Source organism: Prionailurus bengalensis, chromosome B2, assembly GCF_016509475.1.
Source record: "Prionailurus bengalensis isolate Pbe53 chromosome B2, Fcat_Pben_1.1_paternal_pri, whole genome shotgun sequence".
Lineage (NCBI taxonomy): Eukaryota > Metazoa > Chordata > Mammalia > Carnivora > Felidae > Prionailurus > Prionailurus bengalensis.
Window position 1 is genome coordinate 20,620,171 of NC_057349.1, and position 17,752 is coordinate 20,637,922.

The 17,752-nt window shown below is 38.8% G+C and overlaps 2 protein-coding genes across 2 annotated transcripts in view; both read left to right on the forward strand.

The window, feature by feature from the left end:
- The window catches only part of EEF1E1 (eukaryotic translation elongation factor 1 epsilon 1), a 42,019-nt gene extending 38,756 nt beyond the window's left edge, over positions 1–3,263 (forward strand). Inside the window, exon 5 of the mRNA XM_043590855.1 lies at positions 3,180–3,263. The gene's annotated coding sequence lies outside the window, so the exon portion shown is untranslated. The remainder of the gene's footprint in view (positions 1–3,179) is intronic.
- The window catches only part of BLOC1S5 (biogenesis of lysosomal organelles complex 1 subunit 5), a 45,217-nt gene that overhangs the window by 3,872 nt on the left and 23,593 nt on the right, over positions 1–17,752 (forward strand). Inside the window, exons 2-3 of the mRNA XM_043590853.1 lie at positions 3,180–3,262; positions 17,275–17,404. Coding sequence (XP_043446788.1) covers positions 3,180–3,262; positions 17,275–17,404 — 213 coding nt within the window. The remainder of the gene's footprint in view (positions 1–3,179; positions 3,263–17,274; positions 17,405–17,752) is intronic.

Genomic DNA, 17,752 nt, shown 5'->3' on the forward strand with positions numbered 1-17,752 from the left:
GTTTGTGGGTTCAAGACCCGTGTTGAGCTCTGTGCTGACAGCTCGGAGCCTGGAGCCTGCTTCCGAGTCTGTGTCTCCTCTCTCTGCCCCTCCCCCACTTGTGCTCTGTCTCTATCAAAAATAAATAAAATATTAAAAAAAAATTTAAACACTGAGAGTGGCATGTTTCACAAGGATGTTGAAAAAACAAACCTGTGTGACACAAGTGGCATTTTGGTTTGACAAAAAAATGTGACCAGAAGCTTGCAGGAACCCAACTTTGTATTTCCTGGAGGACCAGTAGTTCAGTGCTTGCTAGTTTAGTGTTGGAGGCAACTGTGTAAACATTGCTACTGGGAATGACAAGAACTGACTCTGTGTGGAGTGGGTTATAGAGAAAAGTGACTAGTTAGTTCAAATAGTCCTAGTGAGGCAAGCAGGGATGAAAAAGAGGGAGTGGTTTTGAGACCTGATAAGGAAGAAGAGCATCTTTGGTGATGCCGTGGGAGTTATCAGAAACAATTGCAGTAAATTGTTCCTTATGATATTACAATAAAGGCCTGGAAATTCAGGGCCAGAGGAGAAACTCCTTCTGTTAGATCATGAGAGCTCTACAATTGACCATATTTCTCCATGTTCCATAGCCACATGGCATATTGATCTTCCATTAAAGTGCTTATTTTTCTCTGTCTTTTGTGTGAAGAGGTATTTGTCCAACACTCATGTTAGAGTGTGAACTTTTGGAGGATGAAAGATTATTTTATCTTCTATATCAAACAACAAAAGAATGCTTTGCAGGGTTAGGGTTGAACTTACGTGAAACTCTGTAGCTTACATTTACATGATCAGACTTAGAGAATTTGTCCTTGGGACTCCTGAATTATTTTTATATGCTTGCTTTGTTGTTGTAATGTTACAACAAAAATATTTAGTGGCTTAATTTCTGTAGTAACATGTATGTTCTCCCCAAGTCTTTACTATCTTAAATTTTGGGGCACAGTTTTAGAAGTGATCACTATCCATTTCTAAACAGAATTGAATTCTCTCTCCAAAGGCCACCTAAATTCTATCAGGCTGCAGAAGATCTCCCCAAATCAACAAAGCCTAATAGCTTCTCATCATATAGAAAAATACATGTTAACCCACATATCCTCTGTGGGTAATACAAATATTGTTGTCTCTGAGATACTCACTGGAGGAGAGAGATGATTTCAGGACAATATAGTAAGTTAGTAGTAGGATAGAAGTAATTGCCCCGGGTGCTTTGGGAGGCATAAAATAGGAGCACTCCTTGAAACCTTGGAGGAAGCTGAATAGAACAAATGAAAATTTCAAGGAAGTGTGATGTCAGCGGTTTGGAAGGAAGAGCAGGGATTCAGGAAGTTTCCCGGTGGTGACGAGAGCACGAGCTGTGGCAAGGATGCATGAGGTAGCGCGATGTGTTTGGAAAACCACCAGTCGTTCAGAGTTGTCAACATGAGGGGAGATGAGGCTGGAACCAGGCATATGGAGGACCCTGTGTGGCTACTACGAGGTGTGAACTTCAGCCTGTTAGACAGTTGTGTTTCAAAGACACTGGTGTTTGTTGAAATGTGAACAGATATTATTTGCCACATAGGTTCTCTTAATCAAATAAGGTCCATGAATTTCTGCATAGTGCAACCCTCGCTTGGGCATTAATAATTCATATGAGTAAAACTGTGTATGAAGGGATACAATCAACAATGAAAAAGACAACCCGTGGAATGGGAGAAAATATATGCAAATCATCCATGAGAAAAGGGGTTAACATCCAGACTATACAGAGAATTTCTACCTCAACAACAAAAGCTTGATCAAAAACCCAGAAGATCTGAGGTAAAGGAACTTGTCTAACTTGATTTTATCTAGTGTTTCCCAAATTTAACTAAGCATAGACCTTTCTCCTTTCTCTTTTTCTTTTTCTTTTTCTTTTTTTCAAAATGAACTCCTGTTACCTTCTTAGTAGAAGTGTTCTGGGTAATGAGTCATTGAAGGACTTAAGCAAAAGTTACGTATCTGTTTACGTTTTTTTATTTAGCATACTTCCTAAGATGTATCCTAATAACTCCTTAAATAGAGTAATGAAATTTGCCCCATTGCATGTCTGCAAAAATAAAAGATTCGAGGAACAGGTTATACCAGTAAATGAACATGAATGGTGCATGTTACTTATTTGGAGACTTAATTTCCTCTAGGAGTTTTGAGGTTTACCCCTTGCACAATATAATTGTTACAAAGTAGAATGAATAGCATGACTTACCAAAAACAGTTAAAATTCGGAACTGTTTCCCTTAATTTTTTCAGACTTGTCAAAAAGTGTAGAGACCTGTAATGAACACTCTACCCATCTTAATAAACACCCAAAGCCCACTGGGTACCTTGCTCTAGTTGTGTTGTCCTCTCTCCTCTCTAAAGGTAGCCACTGTTTTGGATTTGCTGTTTACCGTTCTCATGCATTTCTTTCTACTTTTATTGCTTCTGTATGTGTCCCCAAATGAAGTGTCTTTTATATGTTGTTTAAGTTTAGATAAATACCTTTATTCTGCTGAAACCGGCTTTTCTGTTAAGCATTATATTTATGGGATTTATCCATGTTAATAAATGTAACCTTAATGTATTGGGGTTATTTTCTAGTTTATTTATTTTGAGAGAGCATGAACGGGGAAGGGGCAGAGAGGGAGAAAGAGAGAATCCCATGCAGGCTCTGTGCTGACATGCGGCTCTAGCTCACAAATTGTGAGATCATGACCTGAGCTGAAGTCAAGAGTTGGATGCTTACCCGACTGAACCACCCAGACACCCCAGTGTATTCATTTTTATTTGCTGATTTATAGTATTCCATTGTATGTTTAGGTTGTTTGCTTTTTTTCTTCTTTTGACATCATACTCATATTGTAGTAAACATTTATAAATGTCTTTTATTTGTGCAAGAGATTTTCCAGGGCACATACATAGGCATGGAACTGCTAGGTGTGCAGGTCCTAAGCTGTATTAGATATTGCCAGATTGCTCTCAGAAGTACTTGTACCTATTTACTGGCAGTGGATATGATTTCCTCTAAATCCAGTCTAAACTAGATTTTAACCTACATGTATTCGTGGGAATCGGGAAGAGTGAATCACGCTAGAGATTGTGCCCCCCAGTGTGGATTAACTCTGAATTTCATTTTGTCTTTATAGACCTTGGAGAAATTCATTCAAGGCTTTTAGATCACAGACCAGTTATTCAAGGTGAAACCCGTTATTTTGTGAAAGAATTTGAAGTGAGTATTTAAACCTTACTTTGTAAAAACGCTGCCCTAGTTGTTAGTGTGTTAATATACAGAAGGGGAACTCTGTGGTTTTAAAATCTCTGATTTCCATTCATGTGTTCGTAACATAGACAAAGTAGAGCTCATTAGGAGGCATTGCCATTCATGGAAGGAGCAGAAGGAGAGAAGGAGCAGGGGTTTGGGCTCAAGTTCCGGTGCCTGCTCTGGGGTATTTCATATCTGTTGATCTCAGCTTTTTTCATCCGTAACATGAGATACAGTGAAAAAAAGGTTTTAAAGACTGATGGGTGTAGGTCTTCCAGATCCATTTTCTATTTTTTTTTTTTTTTCCCTCAGTTGGAGCATCAGCACCCACCCAGAGCACTCGGGTTAAAGCATGAGACTCATCCTTGGTTGTTCTGACCCAGTTAGGACCCACATTCAGTGACTGTTTCTTTTGTTCTTTTTTTTTTTTTTTTAAACATTTATTTATTTTTGAGACAGAGAGAGACAGAGCATGAACGGGGGAGGGGCAGAGAGAGAGGGAGACACAGAATCGGAAGCAGGCTCCAGGCTCCGAGCCATCAGCCCAGAGCCCGACGCGGGGCTCGAACTCACAGACCGCGAGATCGTGACCTGGCTGAAGTCGGACGCTTAACTGACTGCGCCACCCAGGCGCCCCGGTGACTGTTTCTTTTGGATGTTACTCATAAATCTCCATCCCTTCTGATTTGTGTGCCTGCTTCATCAGTCTAGTCAAAGCCAGTGTTTCCCGTGCCACCAGAGTGCTCAGACATTTCACTTTTTAAAACCCTTTGATGGTATTTGCTATGCACAGGATGAAGTCCATGCATCCTTGACCTGGCCCCTGCCTTGCTGGCTTTACCATCTGCCAGCCGACCTTTCATGCTGCGTACCAGTGATACTGATGTGCCAGCCTGCCATCCTGTTTCATAGTACTGTTGTTTTACATGTGTATAATTGGTTCATTGTGCATTAAGCAGCAACATCCCAAGCTACGGTCAGATAGATGGTAAATGGTGTTGCACAAAAAATTTCATGGTTCTGTGTAAGTTGGGGTTCTATTTCCAAATAAGACTCCAAGCAGGGAGTCTAAACCTACCAAAAGGAGAGAACCTTTTCATAAATCCTTTACAACTTCAGAAAGCCTGTGGTACAGAGTGCTCGAGATAGAGGGACAGAGCTGCAACATCAGATATCATTTCTAGGTTCAATAGACTCATACTCAAAATCTGCATAATACCTACCTCACAGGGTTGTTGGAAAGATTAAAGGTATGCACGTTCACACAATGAGTGCATCTCTGTGTGTGTATCTTAGAATGTTATCTGGTACCTAGGAAGAAATAACTGTTAGCTATCTTCATCATCATTACTGTCGTGGTGGGATACACATAATCTGGGACACACAGAATATTATCCAGAGATGATTCCCTTTTATGCTATTTGAAGATTATTGCCAGTTCCTTAGAATAAAGTCTGAGCATCACATGGCTGGGTTCTGCTCACACTCTCTCAAGGTTAAAATCAAGATGTTGGCCAGACATTGTTCTTATTTGGAGCTCAGAGTCCTCTTCCTAATTGACATGATTGTACCAAAACTCAGTTCTTTGCCCTGATACAGTGAAGTGCCCATTTCCTTATTTGCTGCCAGCCAGGGGCCCCTCTGAACTCCTAGAGACGACTAACGTTCCTTGGTACGTGGCTCCTTCCATCTTCAAAGCCACAAATCAGTCTCACTCATGTGGAGTCTCTCCCTCTCATGCTTGCCAGGAAGAGCCTAGACTCTGTAAAGGACTCACCTGATTAAGTCAGGCCCACTGAACATAATCTCCCTTTCTTAAAGTCAGCTTATTTGGGACCTTAATAAATCTGTAGAGTATAGATACAGTGGCACCTAGATTAGGGTTTGATAGAGGTATCATAAGAGTCAGGACTCCATGGGGCGCCTGGGTGGCGCAGTCGGTTAAGCGTCCGACTTCAGCCAGGTCATGATCTCGCGGTCCGGGAGTTCGAGCCCCGCGTCAGGCTCTGGGCTGATGGCTCGGAGCCTGGAGCCTGTTTCCGATTCTGTGTCTCCCTCTCTCTCTGCCCCTCCCCATTCATGCTCTGTCTCTCTCTGTCCCAAAAATAAATAAACGTTGAAAAAAAAAAATTAAAAAAGAGTCAGGACTCCTGATTGTATAAAAATGCCTTATTCTCATTATATTAAAAATGCCTAAACCAATGTCCGATGCACTGTGAGTGCTTAATGTGATTCAAAAGAAAAACAGCAGAGCCTTGACAAAAACTTGAGTTTCCTAATGTCTAGTGATGTCATAAGTCATCTTTTTCATAAGTTATCTTTTTTCTTTTTGCTAGTCTGATTAATTTGAAATACTGAATAGTTTTTAAAATATAACTTTAGAGACCTACTTGGTATTAAACATAGAATTTTGGACTTAAGATGGATTTTCTGATCCAGCCCCCCCAACCCACTTCATAGAAACTGAGCCCAGAGATGGAAAGCAACATTGAAAAGTTGCACATTGCTAATTAGTGGCTGAGTTATCCCTAGAAAATTTATCATTGTACCTATATCAGCATTCTTTTTTTTTTTTAATTTTTTTTAATGTTTGTTTATTTTTGAGAGAGCGAGAGAGCGTCAGTGGGGGGAGAGGCAGAGAGAGAGAGAGAGGGAGACACAGAATCCGAAGCAGGCTCCAGGCTCTGAGCTGTCAGCACAGAGCCTGACGCGGGGTTCAAACTCACAAGCTGTGAGCCCATGACCTGAGCCGAAGTCGGACACTTAACCAACTGAGCCACCCAGGTGCCCCTATATCAGCATTCTTTGAATAATGTAGATAGTTTTTGTGAAAGGGCTATCTGTACAAGTGAAACTGAATGTTGAATTCAAAATGAAAAAAGTTTTACATTTATGCCGTTAAGAGCTCACTTCCTGTTGAAGCCAATGCCTCTTCTAACTGGGATAGAAGATAGTTGCCAAGGGAAGATGGGCATGTGTCTCAGAGGAGAGAGATTACCTGCATTCTGCATCGTGAGCCCTTCCAAGGTCTCTTTGGAAAGGAAGCTGTGTTGAGGAATGAAAAGAACATGGGCCTTGGAGCTTGACATCTTTGGATTCAAATCCTGCCCCCCTCTTACTAGCTATGATTACTTGCTTTACTGAGTCTTAAGTTTCCCACTTAAAAATGGGAAGAGCAATATATTCTGTGCAGCTTCTGTGAAGATTAAATGATATGTTATTTTTAAATCCCTGATACACAGGTGTTAGACAAATGTTGGTAACTGTTGTTACTAAGAAAAAGATGGTAGCAAATACAGTCAAAAAATTGTTTTAACTCAGAATTTACAATAATTTGAGCTTGAGTTCAATTTTTAATGATTTTAGGGAAAATAGAGTTTTGCTAAGCAGGTGGCAGAACTGTTATCTTAGAAAAATGTTTGTTTACTAGGGACACCTGGATGGCTGAGTCAGTTAAGCATCCAACTCCTGATTTTCGCTCAGGTCATCATCTCCTCATTTGTGAGTTCAAGCCCTGTGTTGGGCTCTGTGCTGTCAGTGCAGAATCCTGCTTGGGATTCTCTCTCTCCCTCTCTCTGCCCCTATCTCTCTCTCTCTCTCTCTCTCTCTCTCTCAAAATAAATAAAACTTAGAAAAACAAAAGATGTTTGCTAGAGAATAAAATTATCACATTGGGTATGATAGAAACAAGCTTGTTTTGCAAGTGTCTTGAGCACTTACTTTGTGTGAAACATAACATAGAAACCAGTGCTGCTCTGATAAAGAGGACGGACATAGACCCACCCTTCGTGAAGCAAGATATTATCATATTGTCATTGAAGACTGGCCTCTGAAGGGCTCAAAAATATCTTGTCAGCTAAGTTTAACTTGTAACCTTCAACTAAATGTAATATAATTCCTTTTCTTGATAGATACTTGATCCAGGTTTTTACACGATAACCTCCCCGGTTGGTCTTCCTGAGGGTTTGGAATAGCATGGAAACTTTCCTATATTTTCTGTGTATTGTATTCTGACATTTCTCCTCAAATTAGAAGAAGGCTGAAAGCATTTTAGAGGCTTTGGATTTGAATATATATCTGCATTATTTACAGTTCCTTTTCTATCTTGGTCCAAATAGTAGCATCCACTAATTCACCCCAGATGGCATGGTTGGGCAGAGAGGAGTGGCAGAGCAGTGTTACCAGTGCACCCTAGAACTTTCATCTCTCTCGCACTTAAACGTAGTTCACCTTAAGAAAATCTGACTAGTATGTAAAACTACAGATGTCTATAGTTTTTATATTTCAGAAAGTTAATGCACGGGCCAACAATCATCTTTTTCTATATAAAATTTTATTTCTAAAGGAGGGGAATAAGTGCCACATGGTGGCAGCATTACTTAAAGTATTGAAGTTCTGTTATATTTAAGCTCTCTTTTTGTGTTGGTTAGTATTTCTGGACAGTTGACTGACTGTCTTTCTCCTGACTTTATGCAGATCTTTTATATCCTTGATTCCACTGAACAGAGATCCCTGTAGGGCCTTTTCCATGAGCATCAACTTGGTAGTGTGAGTGGGGAGAGGCATTGTCTGCCGTACCGTTATCTTTCTAGCCCCAGAAGATATGTTGTGGCCTCTCATGTGGAACAGAGGAAAGACCCACATTAGTGAGCATTTCTGATGTGTTTTGGGGATATATGGTCCTGTACAAGTTCCTTATTTCTTTTTTTTTTTTTTTAGTTTCATAAATCTTTTTAGTGGAAAAACATTTTTTATTGATTATAGTTGGCACACAATGTTATATTAGTTTCAGCTATAGAATGTAGTAATTCAGCAAATCTATCCATTATGCTGTGTGCCCCACAAATGTTGCTACCATCTTCACCACACAAGGCTGTTACAGTACCATTGACTACTCCCTGTGCTATGCCTTGTATCCCCAAGACCTATTAATTTTGTAACTGGAAGCTCATGACTCCCACTGTCCACCCATTTTGCCCATCCCCCCAATACCTCTCCTCTGATTGCTTATTTCATTTTTAGCAAATTTTATTCCTTCAGTGCTTTATTGAACAGTTGTTGATTACCTACGTGTATCAGTAAGGAATGTGTTTAGGTACTAGTAACAAACACCTGAAAAATAGTGTCTTTAACAAGTATTTATATTTCTCTCACAATACCTGGAGCCTAGGGCTCTATGATGTCAGCTTTTTCTTCTAACTTTGCCTTCTACCTCCCTGGAGTGTTGCTCTTACCCTTATGCTTATAAGGTGGCTCTGGGAACTCCAACCATGATATCTGCGTTTCATGTAGCAAAAAGGAAGGCAGATGGGAACGAGAAGCAGTCTGTGTACAGGCACATATACCACCTCAAATAGTACTTGGAGACTGATAGGAAGAAAGAGGAGGAGAATGGATCCAGAACTATCTGTCACAGTAGGTATATAAAAATAAATAAGAAACAGTCTATCTCCAGGAAGTTGACAGTCTAGGGAGAAGACCTATAAACAGTGAATTTTCATGGTGGAATTATTATGATAAAATAAGCACAAAGCACTTGAGATCTCAGGAGGAAACAACTCCAGAAACAACTCCCCACAGAGCTGGGAGGAAAGTTTTCATAGAAGGGATGGTGTTGGAGCTGAGAAAGGAAAACAGATGTTAGCAAGTAGGAAAAAAAAAATGGAGGAAATGATGATTATAATTAGAGGCTAAAAAACAAAGGTATTCAAATAAGTACAGTAATTGCAGGAGTCAGGAGGGATTGTGTCGATGAATTTGAACGTGGATTGAATTCATGAAGAGAAAATCCTTCAAAAGGCAGACACATCAAGCTAGAATTTCACTTGATGTCCTAATCTCTCATTTTTGGTTAATAGATTATTGGAGTAACTGGCAGATTATTAAATATCAGGGTAAAGCATGTCCCATATAGCATATAATAAACATATGTATATACAATATGGTTTTAAATCTTGTTGGACTGACCAGTTTAGAGATTGAAAGAAAATTTTAAATTCTTATATTGGTCTCCCATTTCCTTTCTAACACTATCAAATTACATCTTAAATGTAAAGGTTATAGTAACTGTACTAATATTATTAATAATTGCTAGCACTTTTGAGCACATACTTAACCAGGCACTGTTTTAAGAACATTACATGAGCACTTGCTATTCATTTCAACTTAGAAATTAACTGTGTGATTTTATGGAGTGTTACACATCAGAAGCCAAGCTTCATTAGTGCTGAGCTTTGATATCTATGCACCAGAATATATGTGAATATATATGCAGTTAAATAGATGTTAAATAGTCTTCCTTTTGTAATGAGTGTCAACAGTACACCTTGGTCAAAAATACCAGCATATAAACAGGCACGTACCAGAGGGTAAGTTCAAGGGCGAGACTGTTTTCTAATTTCTAACATCTTTTCTAACACTATCATTGGGCCTATATGTTGTTTAAATGAACGAGGCTATAAACTCCCTTTCTACAACGTGAGACTCCCAATTTGCCTGCTAGAAGAAATAACCCTTTAAATAAGTGGTTCTTTTTTATCTTTATTTTTATTGAAGTATAATTGACACAACACGTTACATTCGTTTCAGGTGTACAGATTAGTAATTCAGCAAGTCGGTGTTATGCTGTACTCACCATAAGTGTAGCTACCATCTGTTACCATGTGATGCTATTAACAGTACCATTGACTGTATTCCCTCTGCTGAGCCTTCTGTCCTTGAGACTTCTTCCATAAGTAGAAGCCTGTACTTGTCCTCCGCTTTCATTTCATTTTGCCCATCCTCCCACCTCCCTCCCTTCTGGCAACCATTTCTTTGTTTTCTTTATTTATGGGTCTGTTTCTGCATCTTGTTTGTTTTGTTGTTTAGATTCCACATATAAGTGAAATCACATGGTATTTGCCCTTTTCCATCTAACTTATTTCACTTAACGTAGTAAGTGCTAGGTCCATTCATGTCATTGCAAATGCCAAGATCTCATTCTTTTTTATGAGTGAGTAATATTCCAGTGTGCACGCACGTGTGTACGTGTGTGTGTGTGTGTGTGTGTGTGTGTGTGTGTGTGTACACACACACACATACACATCCCACATCTTCTGTATCCATTCATCTATTGGTGAACACTTGGGTTGCTTCCATAGCTTAGCTATTGGAAAAAATGGTGTAGTATAGGCGTGTGTGTTTTCATTTTCTTTTAATTTTTTTTTAATGCTTATTTATTATTGAGAGAGAGAGAGATAGAGCATGAGCAGGGGAGGGGCAGAGAGAGAGGGAGACACAGAATCCGAAGCAGGCTCCAGGCTCTGAGCCATCAGCACAGAGCCCAAAGCAGGGCTCAAACTCACGAGCCGTGAGATCATGACCTGAGCCAAAGTCAGATGCTTAACCGACTGAGCTGCATAGGCACCCCGTGTGTTTTCATTTTCTTTGGGTAAATACCCAGTAGTGGAATTACTGAATTGAATGGTATTTCTAGTTTTAGTTTCTTTTTTTTTTTTTTTTTAATTTTTTTTCAATGTTTATTTATTTTTTGGGACAGAGAGAGACAGAGCATGAACGGGGGAGGGGCAGAGAGAGAGGGAGACACAGAATCGGAAACAGGCTCCAGGCTCTGAGCCATCAGCCCAGAGCCTGACGCGGGGCTCGAACTCCCGGACCGCGAGATCGTGACCTAGCCGAAGTCGGACGTTTAACCGACTGCGCCACCCAGGCGCCCCTAGTTTTAGTTTCTTGAGGAACCTCCATACTGTTTTCCACACTGTTTGTACCAGTTTACATTCCCACCAACAGTACATAAGGGTTCCTTGTTCTCCACATTCTTGCCAGCACTTGGTGTTTCTTATCTTCTTGATTCTAGCTATTCTGACAAGTGTGAGGTTTTGATTTGCATTTCCCTGATCATTAGTGATGTTGAGCATCTTTTCATGTGTCTGTTGGCTGTGCATATATCTTAAAAATAAGTTGGTTTAGGTCCTCTGCCCATTTTTTAATTGGATTATTTGTTACTTGGTGTTGACTTATATAAGTTATTTATGTATTTTGGATATTAACCGTGTATCAGATATATCATATGCAAATATCTTCAACCCATTTAGTAGGTTGCCTTTTCATGTTGTTGATGGTTTCCTTGGCTGTGCAAAACTTTTTTTTTTTTTTAATGTTTATTTATTTTTGAGAGAGAGAGAAGAGACATAGAATCTGAAGCAGGCTCCAGGCTCTGAGCTGTCAGCCCAGGGCCTGTTGTGAGGCTCGAACTCATGAACCATGAGAAGACCTGAGCCAAAGTCGGACGCTTAACTGACTGGGCCGTGCAGGCGCCCTAGTGCAAAAACTTTTTATTTTGGTGTAGTCCCATAGTTTATATTTGCTTTGCTTCTTTTGCCTAAGACCAATATAAAAGAGATCACTCTCTGTATTTTCTAGGATATTTATGGTTTCAATCCATTTTGAGTTTATTTTTGTGTATCAGGTAAAATAAGTGGTCCAGTTTTATTCTTTTGCATGTGGCTGTCGAGTTTCCCTAGCACTATTTATTGAGGAGACTGTCTTTTCCTCACTGCATATTCTTGCCTCCTTTGTCATAGCTTAATTGATTATATAAACATGGGTTTATTTCTGGGCTCTCTATTCTGTTCCATTGATGTAGGGGTCTTTTTGTTTTGATTGCTACAGCTTTCTAGTATATCTTGAAATCTGAGATTAGGATATCTCCAGCTTTGTTCTTCTCTCTCAGGACTGTTTTTGGTATTTGGGGTCTTTGGTGGTTTCACACAAAGTTCAGTATTCTTTGCTGTATTTCTGAAAAACGCTGTTGGTGTTTTCATAGGGATTCTTAACTTTATATTTTAACTTTGATAGTGGCTCTTAACATTAGTAAGTCAAGGTGTCCTTGAAGAATTTTTTTTCTCCCAGAAAAATTCATAGAACACCTATATGTATTCAATTTGAGTACAATTTCAAGGGGATTCTGGAACCCCAAAGCCCATCCATTGACCACCCCCCCCAAGTAAGACCTATACCCTGAGTAGAACTGCAGAACTCCACTCTCTGTTCTTCATTGTCTTTGTATTTGAATTGAGAGACTATTCCTTTGCGTCTTGACAAAGAAAAAAATGCACCATAAGAAATGAAATAATCTTTATAATCTTGATTCATTCAGATTCCAATGCCATGGGGGGAAGATGGCAGCAAGCTTTGACATAGTTTTTTGTTGTGTTGTTTTGGGATTTTTTTGCTTCAATCTGTCTATAGAAACAGAACTACTAGGGTAGCAAAATCAGGCAACATCTATAATAAAACCAGGGGACAGGGTATCCCCAAAATACCAAATGACCAAATCACCAGCTAAACAGCTAAAAATCTTCTGTGGTATCAGAAACTAGAGGAAGACATGGACGGATGGCAGAGGGTCTTGTGAAGCCTTGAATGTTGTTGCTCATAGTAGGGAACCAACTGACAATAGCCAAATACATGGAGACCAAGGGTATTCTATAAGTACTAATATAAACATAACCATGAGAACAGAAACACCAAATTTTTCTCAATCCTGAAAGATATACCAAAAAAGAACAAATAGACCACATGATCACACAAAGATGATATACATTGTATGTTTATGAATTTCATAAAGTGAAATAAGAAAAGTCTGTATATCATGTTTACATTTAAGAAGGAATTGAAAATATATATATACTTATACATATGAATAAATGCATATATACATTTATATATACCTTTGTGTATATATATATGTAATGCATGTGTATATGCACATATATATATATATATATATAGATAGATAGATAGATAGATAGATGTGTATCCTTATACTTAAGACAGTAGTAGGATAAAGTTTTAAAAGAATTACCTAAAGAGAGAGGAGGTAATACAATGCAAAGACATACATAGAAGCTAGACTTTATATATATAGATCTATATATAGATATATATATGTGTGTGTGTGTGTGTGTATTTTTTTTAATACAGTTTTGGAGACATGTAAATATCTTACATAATTTAAAAGAAAATTTTTAAGGAACAATCCCTAAAAAATCAAGTGAAATGTAAAAAAGCAAACCTGTCTTTCTGGATGGTGGCATTGCCATGCAGAAAGAAATTGTTCCAAGTAACTATAAAACATAGTAATTTGTGCATATATAGTCGAATATCCCTTCAAAACAGCAACAACAACAAACCCTTAATCTGTTTTCAGTAATCATTTTGTTGATACTAGTGTTGCTGTTGTTTGATTGAAGTAGTGATAAAGTAAATTGTAGTTCTGTGTGGTGTTTTGAGAACTGCAAAGAGACACAAGACTGAGAAGTATAATTAAAAGCGTTATTTTTCTTAATTTGTGATTATAAACTTAAAATGCATCTTTTTAAAAATTATTTTTAATGTTTTTATTTCTTTTTGAGAGGGAGAGAGAGAACTAACAGGGGAGGGGCAGAGAGAGAGAGAGAGGAAAAGAGAGAATCCCAAGCAGGCTCTGCACTGTTAGTGCAGAGCCTGATGCAGGGCTCGAACCCATGAACTGTGAGATCATGACCTGAGCTGAAATCAAGTTAGACTTCTGACTTACTGAGCCACCCAGGTGCCCCATTAAAATGCATCTTTTAAAAACAGATACCTTGGAGCACGTGCGTTAAGTGTCCTACTCTTGATTTAGACTCAGGTCATGATCTCATGGTTTGGTTTGTGGGATCGAGCCTCGTGTTGGGTTCTGCACTGACAGTGAGGAGTCTGCTTGGGATTCTCTCTCTCCCTTGCTGTGCCTTCCCCAGTTGCAGTCTCATGTGAATGCTCTCTCTCTCAAAAAAAAACCAAACATTAAAAAAAAAATAAAAACACCTATTTCATAGCCTTGTTCACTAAAAGGCCTAGAAATAATGACTGACATGGTAGCAGTGAGCACCCCCAGTGATCATTCTCTAAGTACGATTTCTAAACAGTGGCGTTTAGAGACCTGCTGATTCCAAGTCTGAGTCTAGAAATGTACTAGGTGAGCCTAGAGCACCCATTCGTATCAGAAGCAGAGAGGCTACTAAAGAACATAGAATTTTGTCTGAAGCATTGCAGAGCCAACTTAACTAGGCTCTCACTGGACAAAAATAGGACAGTTTGAGCACCAATAAGGAAAAATACTGTAATGGCTTGAAGAACTTCAAAATCGTTAAATCTGTGAGTCATAGGAATGCATAGAACAAACAGAAACCTTTAGAGAATACTAGGGAACCATATCATTATTTTTGTTAAATAAGTTAAACTGTTAAGTAAGAGGAAGTAATCAAGTGTTTTATTTTGCCTTGCATATGTAAACATTCCTCAGAGTAACCAAGTGGTTATGGGGAAATTTCCCTTTACAGAGGTTATTCCTGCTGATAAATGAAGACGGAATGCTACCAACATCCTGCTGAAAGTACACAACCCACCTCCCTCTGAAATATTCCTGCAAACAAAAACCAAAACAAAACCCTGAATCTGATCAAGCCTCTAGTTCTAACTACTAATTTACAGGAAGGAGAACAGACAAAGGGATATGTTAAATTACACCATGGGGATTCATTCAGCCAAATAACAGACTGTGGGAAACTGCAGAACAGATGACTCAACTTTTTTCAACAAATTGCAAAGACAAAAGTGATGGAGGGGAAATCTATAGATTAAAAAAAAAAAAATTAAGAAACATACTAACCAATTGCAATATATGTTTTCCTTAGATTTGGGTTTAAACGGGGATCAAAAAGAACATTAATGGGATATTTGAGGAAATGGGAATACGACTTTGATATTTAATGATATTAAAGAATTGAGTGTGTGTGTAAGTGAGTGAGAGTGAGGGGAGAAGGGGCAGAGAGGTGTATTTTTTTTCTTAAGAAGAGTCTTTGTCTTTTAAAGATAGATGTTGAAATATTTATAGTTGAAATTATATGCTCTCCAGGATTTGCTTCAAAATAATCTAGGATTGTGGGTAGGAGGATGTATGGAATGTTGCAGAGGGAACAAAATCAGCCAAGAGTTAAGAATTGTTGATTGGTGATAAGTACAGGATTCATTGTTTATTCTTTCTCAACTTTTGTATGACTTTTTAATTTTTTACTATGGAAATATTAGAGTAAAAACCCAGCCATAGCTGCTCCATAAGAATGGCTCAAAACAAAACAAAAACCCCAGTGTCACAACTAACTTATTACTTCTCTACAGTCAAGTTAACTGCCCTTCTTTTTTTAGTGAACTTTTTATTTTGTATTAATTTTAGATTGACATTAAAGTTGCTCAGTTAGTATAAAGAGTTCTCCTGTACCTTACCCTCACTCAGTTTCTGTCGCTATGAATGCCTTATATTACCATACTAAATGGGTAAAAACTAAGAAATTAACATTGGTATGTTACTATTGATGAAATACCAGACATTATTCAGGTTTCACCAGTTTTTCCATTACAGTTCTCTTTTTGTTCTGGGACCTTATCCAGGGTACCACATTGCGTTTACTTGTCAGTCCTGCTAGCCTTCTTTGGTCTGTGACAGTTATCTCTTTCCATGTTTTTCATGACTTTCACAGTCTTGAATACTGGCCAGTATCCTGTAGAATGTCCCCCAATCTGGGTTTGTCTGGTGTTTTTTTTCAGATTAGACTGGGGTTATGGGTTTTGGGGAAGTGCCCTTCTTGTCACATTACATCAGAGGGTACATGTTATCACCATGACATCACTGATGATGTCAACTTTCATTGTCTCCACCATGCAGTTAATATTTTTCTCTTTCCCTACTCTGTTCCTTGGAACCAAGTCACTGGCCTACCCTCAAGTGTAGTGGTAGGTAGTGTTAAAGTCTGCTTTCTGAAGCAGGGTGTGTTAGGGATCAGGACCACATTCAGGTTCAGCGATTGACTAAATAGGCCTTAGCATATGGTCATATTGGTAGCTAGGCTTTAATATGGCAAAAGGATATAGAGCAAAATCAACAAAGGGAACAGGTGTGTGACAAGAAGTTTGGAGAAAACCAAATAGAAGCTTCCCAGAGTCCTCTCCCAGTGGAGTCACACAGATGTTCTTCAGTCCCCCAGCAATGAGCTGTGACAACACATGTGAAATGTCTACTGGAGAAGCTCACCTGAGTATAGGAGTCCAGGGATTTGATTGGCGACTGGTTAAGTAGGCACTCTCTGCCCAGCATGTATCAAAATTCCAAACTCCCAGAAGAAAGGATGTGTCTTTTCATTTATAGAAAGTTTTATACCAGTGTAGGGAACTATTTACTGGTCAAGTTTCTAGCCCCCAGCCGAAGGCCAACCATGCAAGCAGGCCTTTCTAAGGACAGTGGTCAGTGTTAACTCTTTTCTGCATAGGAAAGTATTCCCTTTATGACACATTTTTGAGAAAAATGGAATTAGTTTTAAAAACAGCGTAATTGTAGGACCTATTATTATGTATTTTATATAAAAACAACAAAAGTAAAATTAGATCAAGGGTGTCTTAATTTCCCTGCTGTACAGAATGAAGTATGTGGCAATCTAGGCCTCTTTTGGTTCATTTACTGTTTCTCATGCCCATTAAAAAAATTTTTTTATGTTTATTTTTGACAGAGAGAGGGGGAGAGGGAGGGGCAGAGAGAAAAGGAGACAGAGAATTCCAGGCAGGCTCTGCACTGATAGCAGGGAGCCCAGTGTGGGGCTCGAACTCACGAATGGTGAGCTCATGACCTGAGCTGACTAGACACTTAACCAACTGAGCCACCCAGGCGCCCCTTCTCGTGCCCATTTTTAAACATTGCTATAAAAATATTACTCACTGCAGCTTTTGAAGCATTTCATAATTAAAAAATGCCTCCAGGTTGTGACTTCATTTATTGCCAAATAATTGGAAGAAAGCTGTGTAAATTTCAGTAATAACATATAACCAAAACCTGGGTGGAAATCCCAGAAAGTAATTACTGAGATTTAAGACACAATATGTATTCATAATTTACTTTCTTTTAATAGGAAAAACGGGGTCTTCGAGAAATGCGAGTTCTTGAAAATTTGAAGAATATGATCCATGAAACAAATGAACATGCTCTTCCCAAATGTAGAGAAATAATGCAGGACGACTTAAGCCAAGTTCTCCAGAGATGTAAGCCAGCGTTTGTTGTGCGTTTTTGTTTTGTTTTTTAACGCTGTTTTATTTCAAATGAATGCTATGCCAAAATATTTCCTTCAGTGTTTTGGTGGTAGGTGGAGAGAGAATTCTTAATCAAAACCTATAAAATGGAAGCCCTGTCACAGAGCATGTGACTATCTAGTGATTAATGTGTGTTGCCAACGATGTTGAGAGCATTAATCTCCAAAGTGAGATGTGTGCATCTGGGGTACACAAGATAAGCAGTCCTTTTAGGATGTGAGAAAATTGCAGCATTATTTACCTTTTTTTAAATTTAATTATGCATAAGAAGTTTGATGACTAAGAATTAGGCAGTGAAAT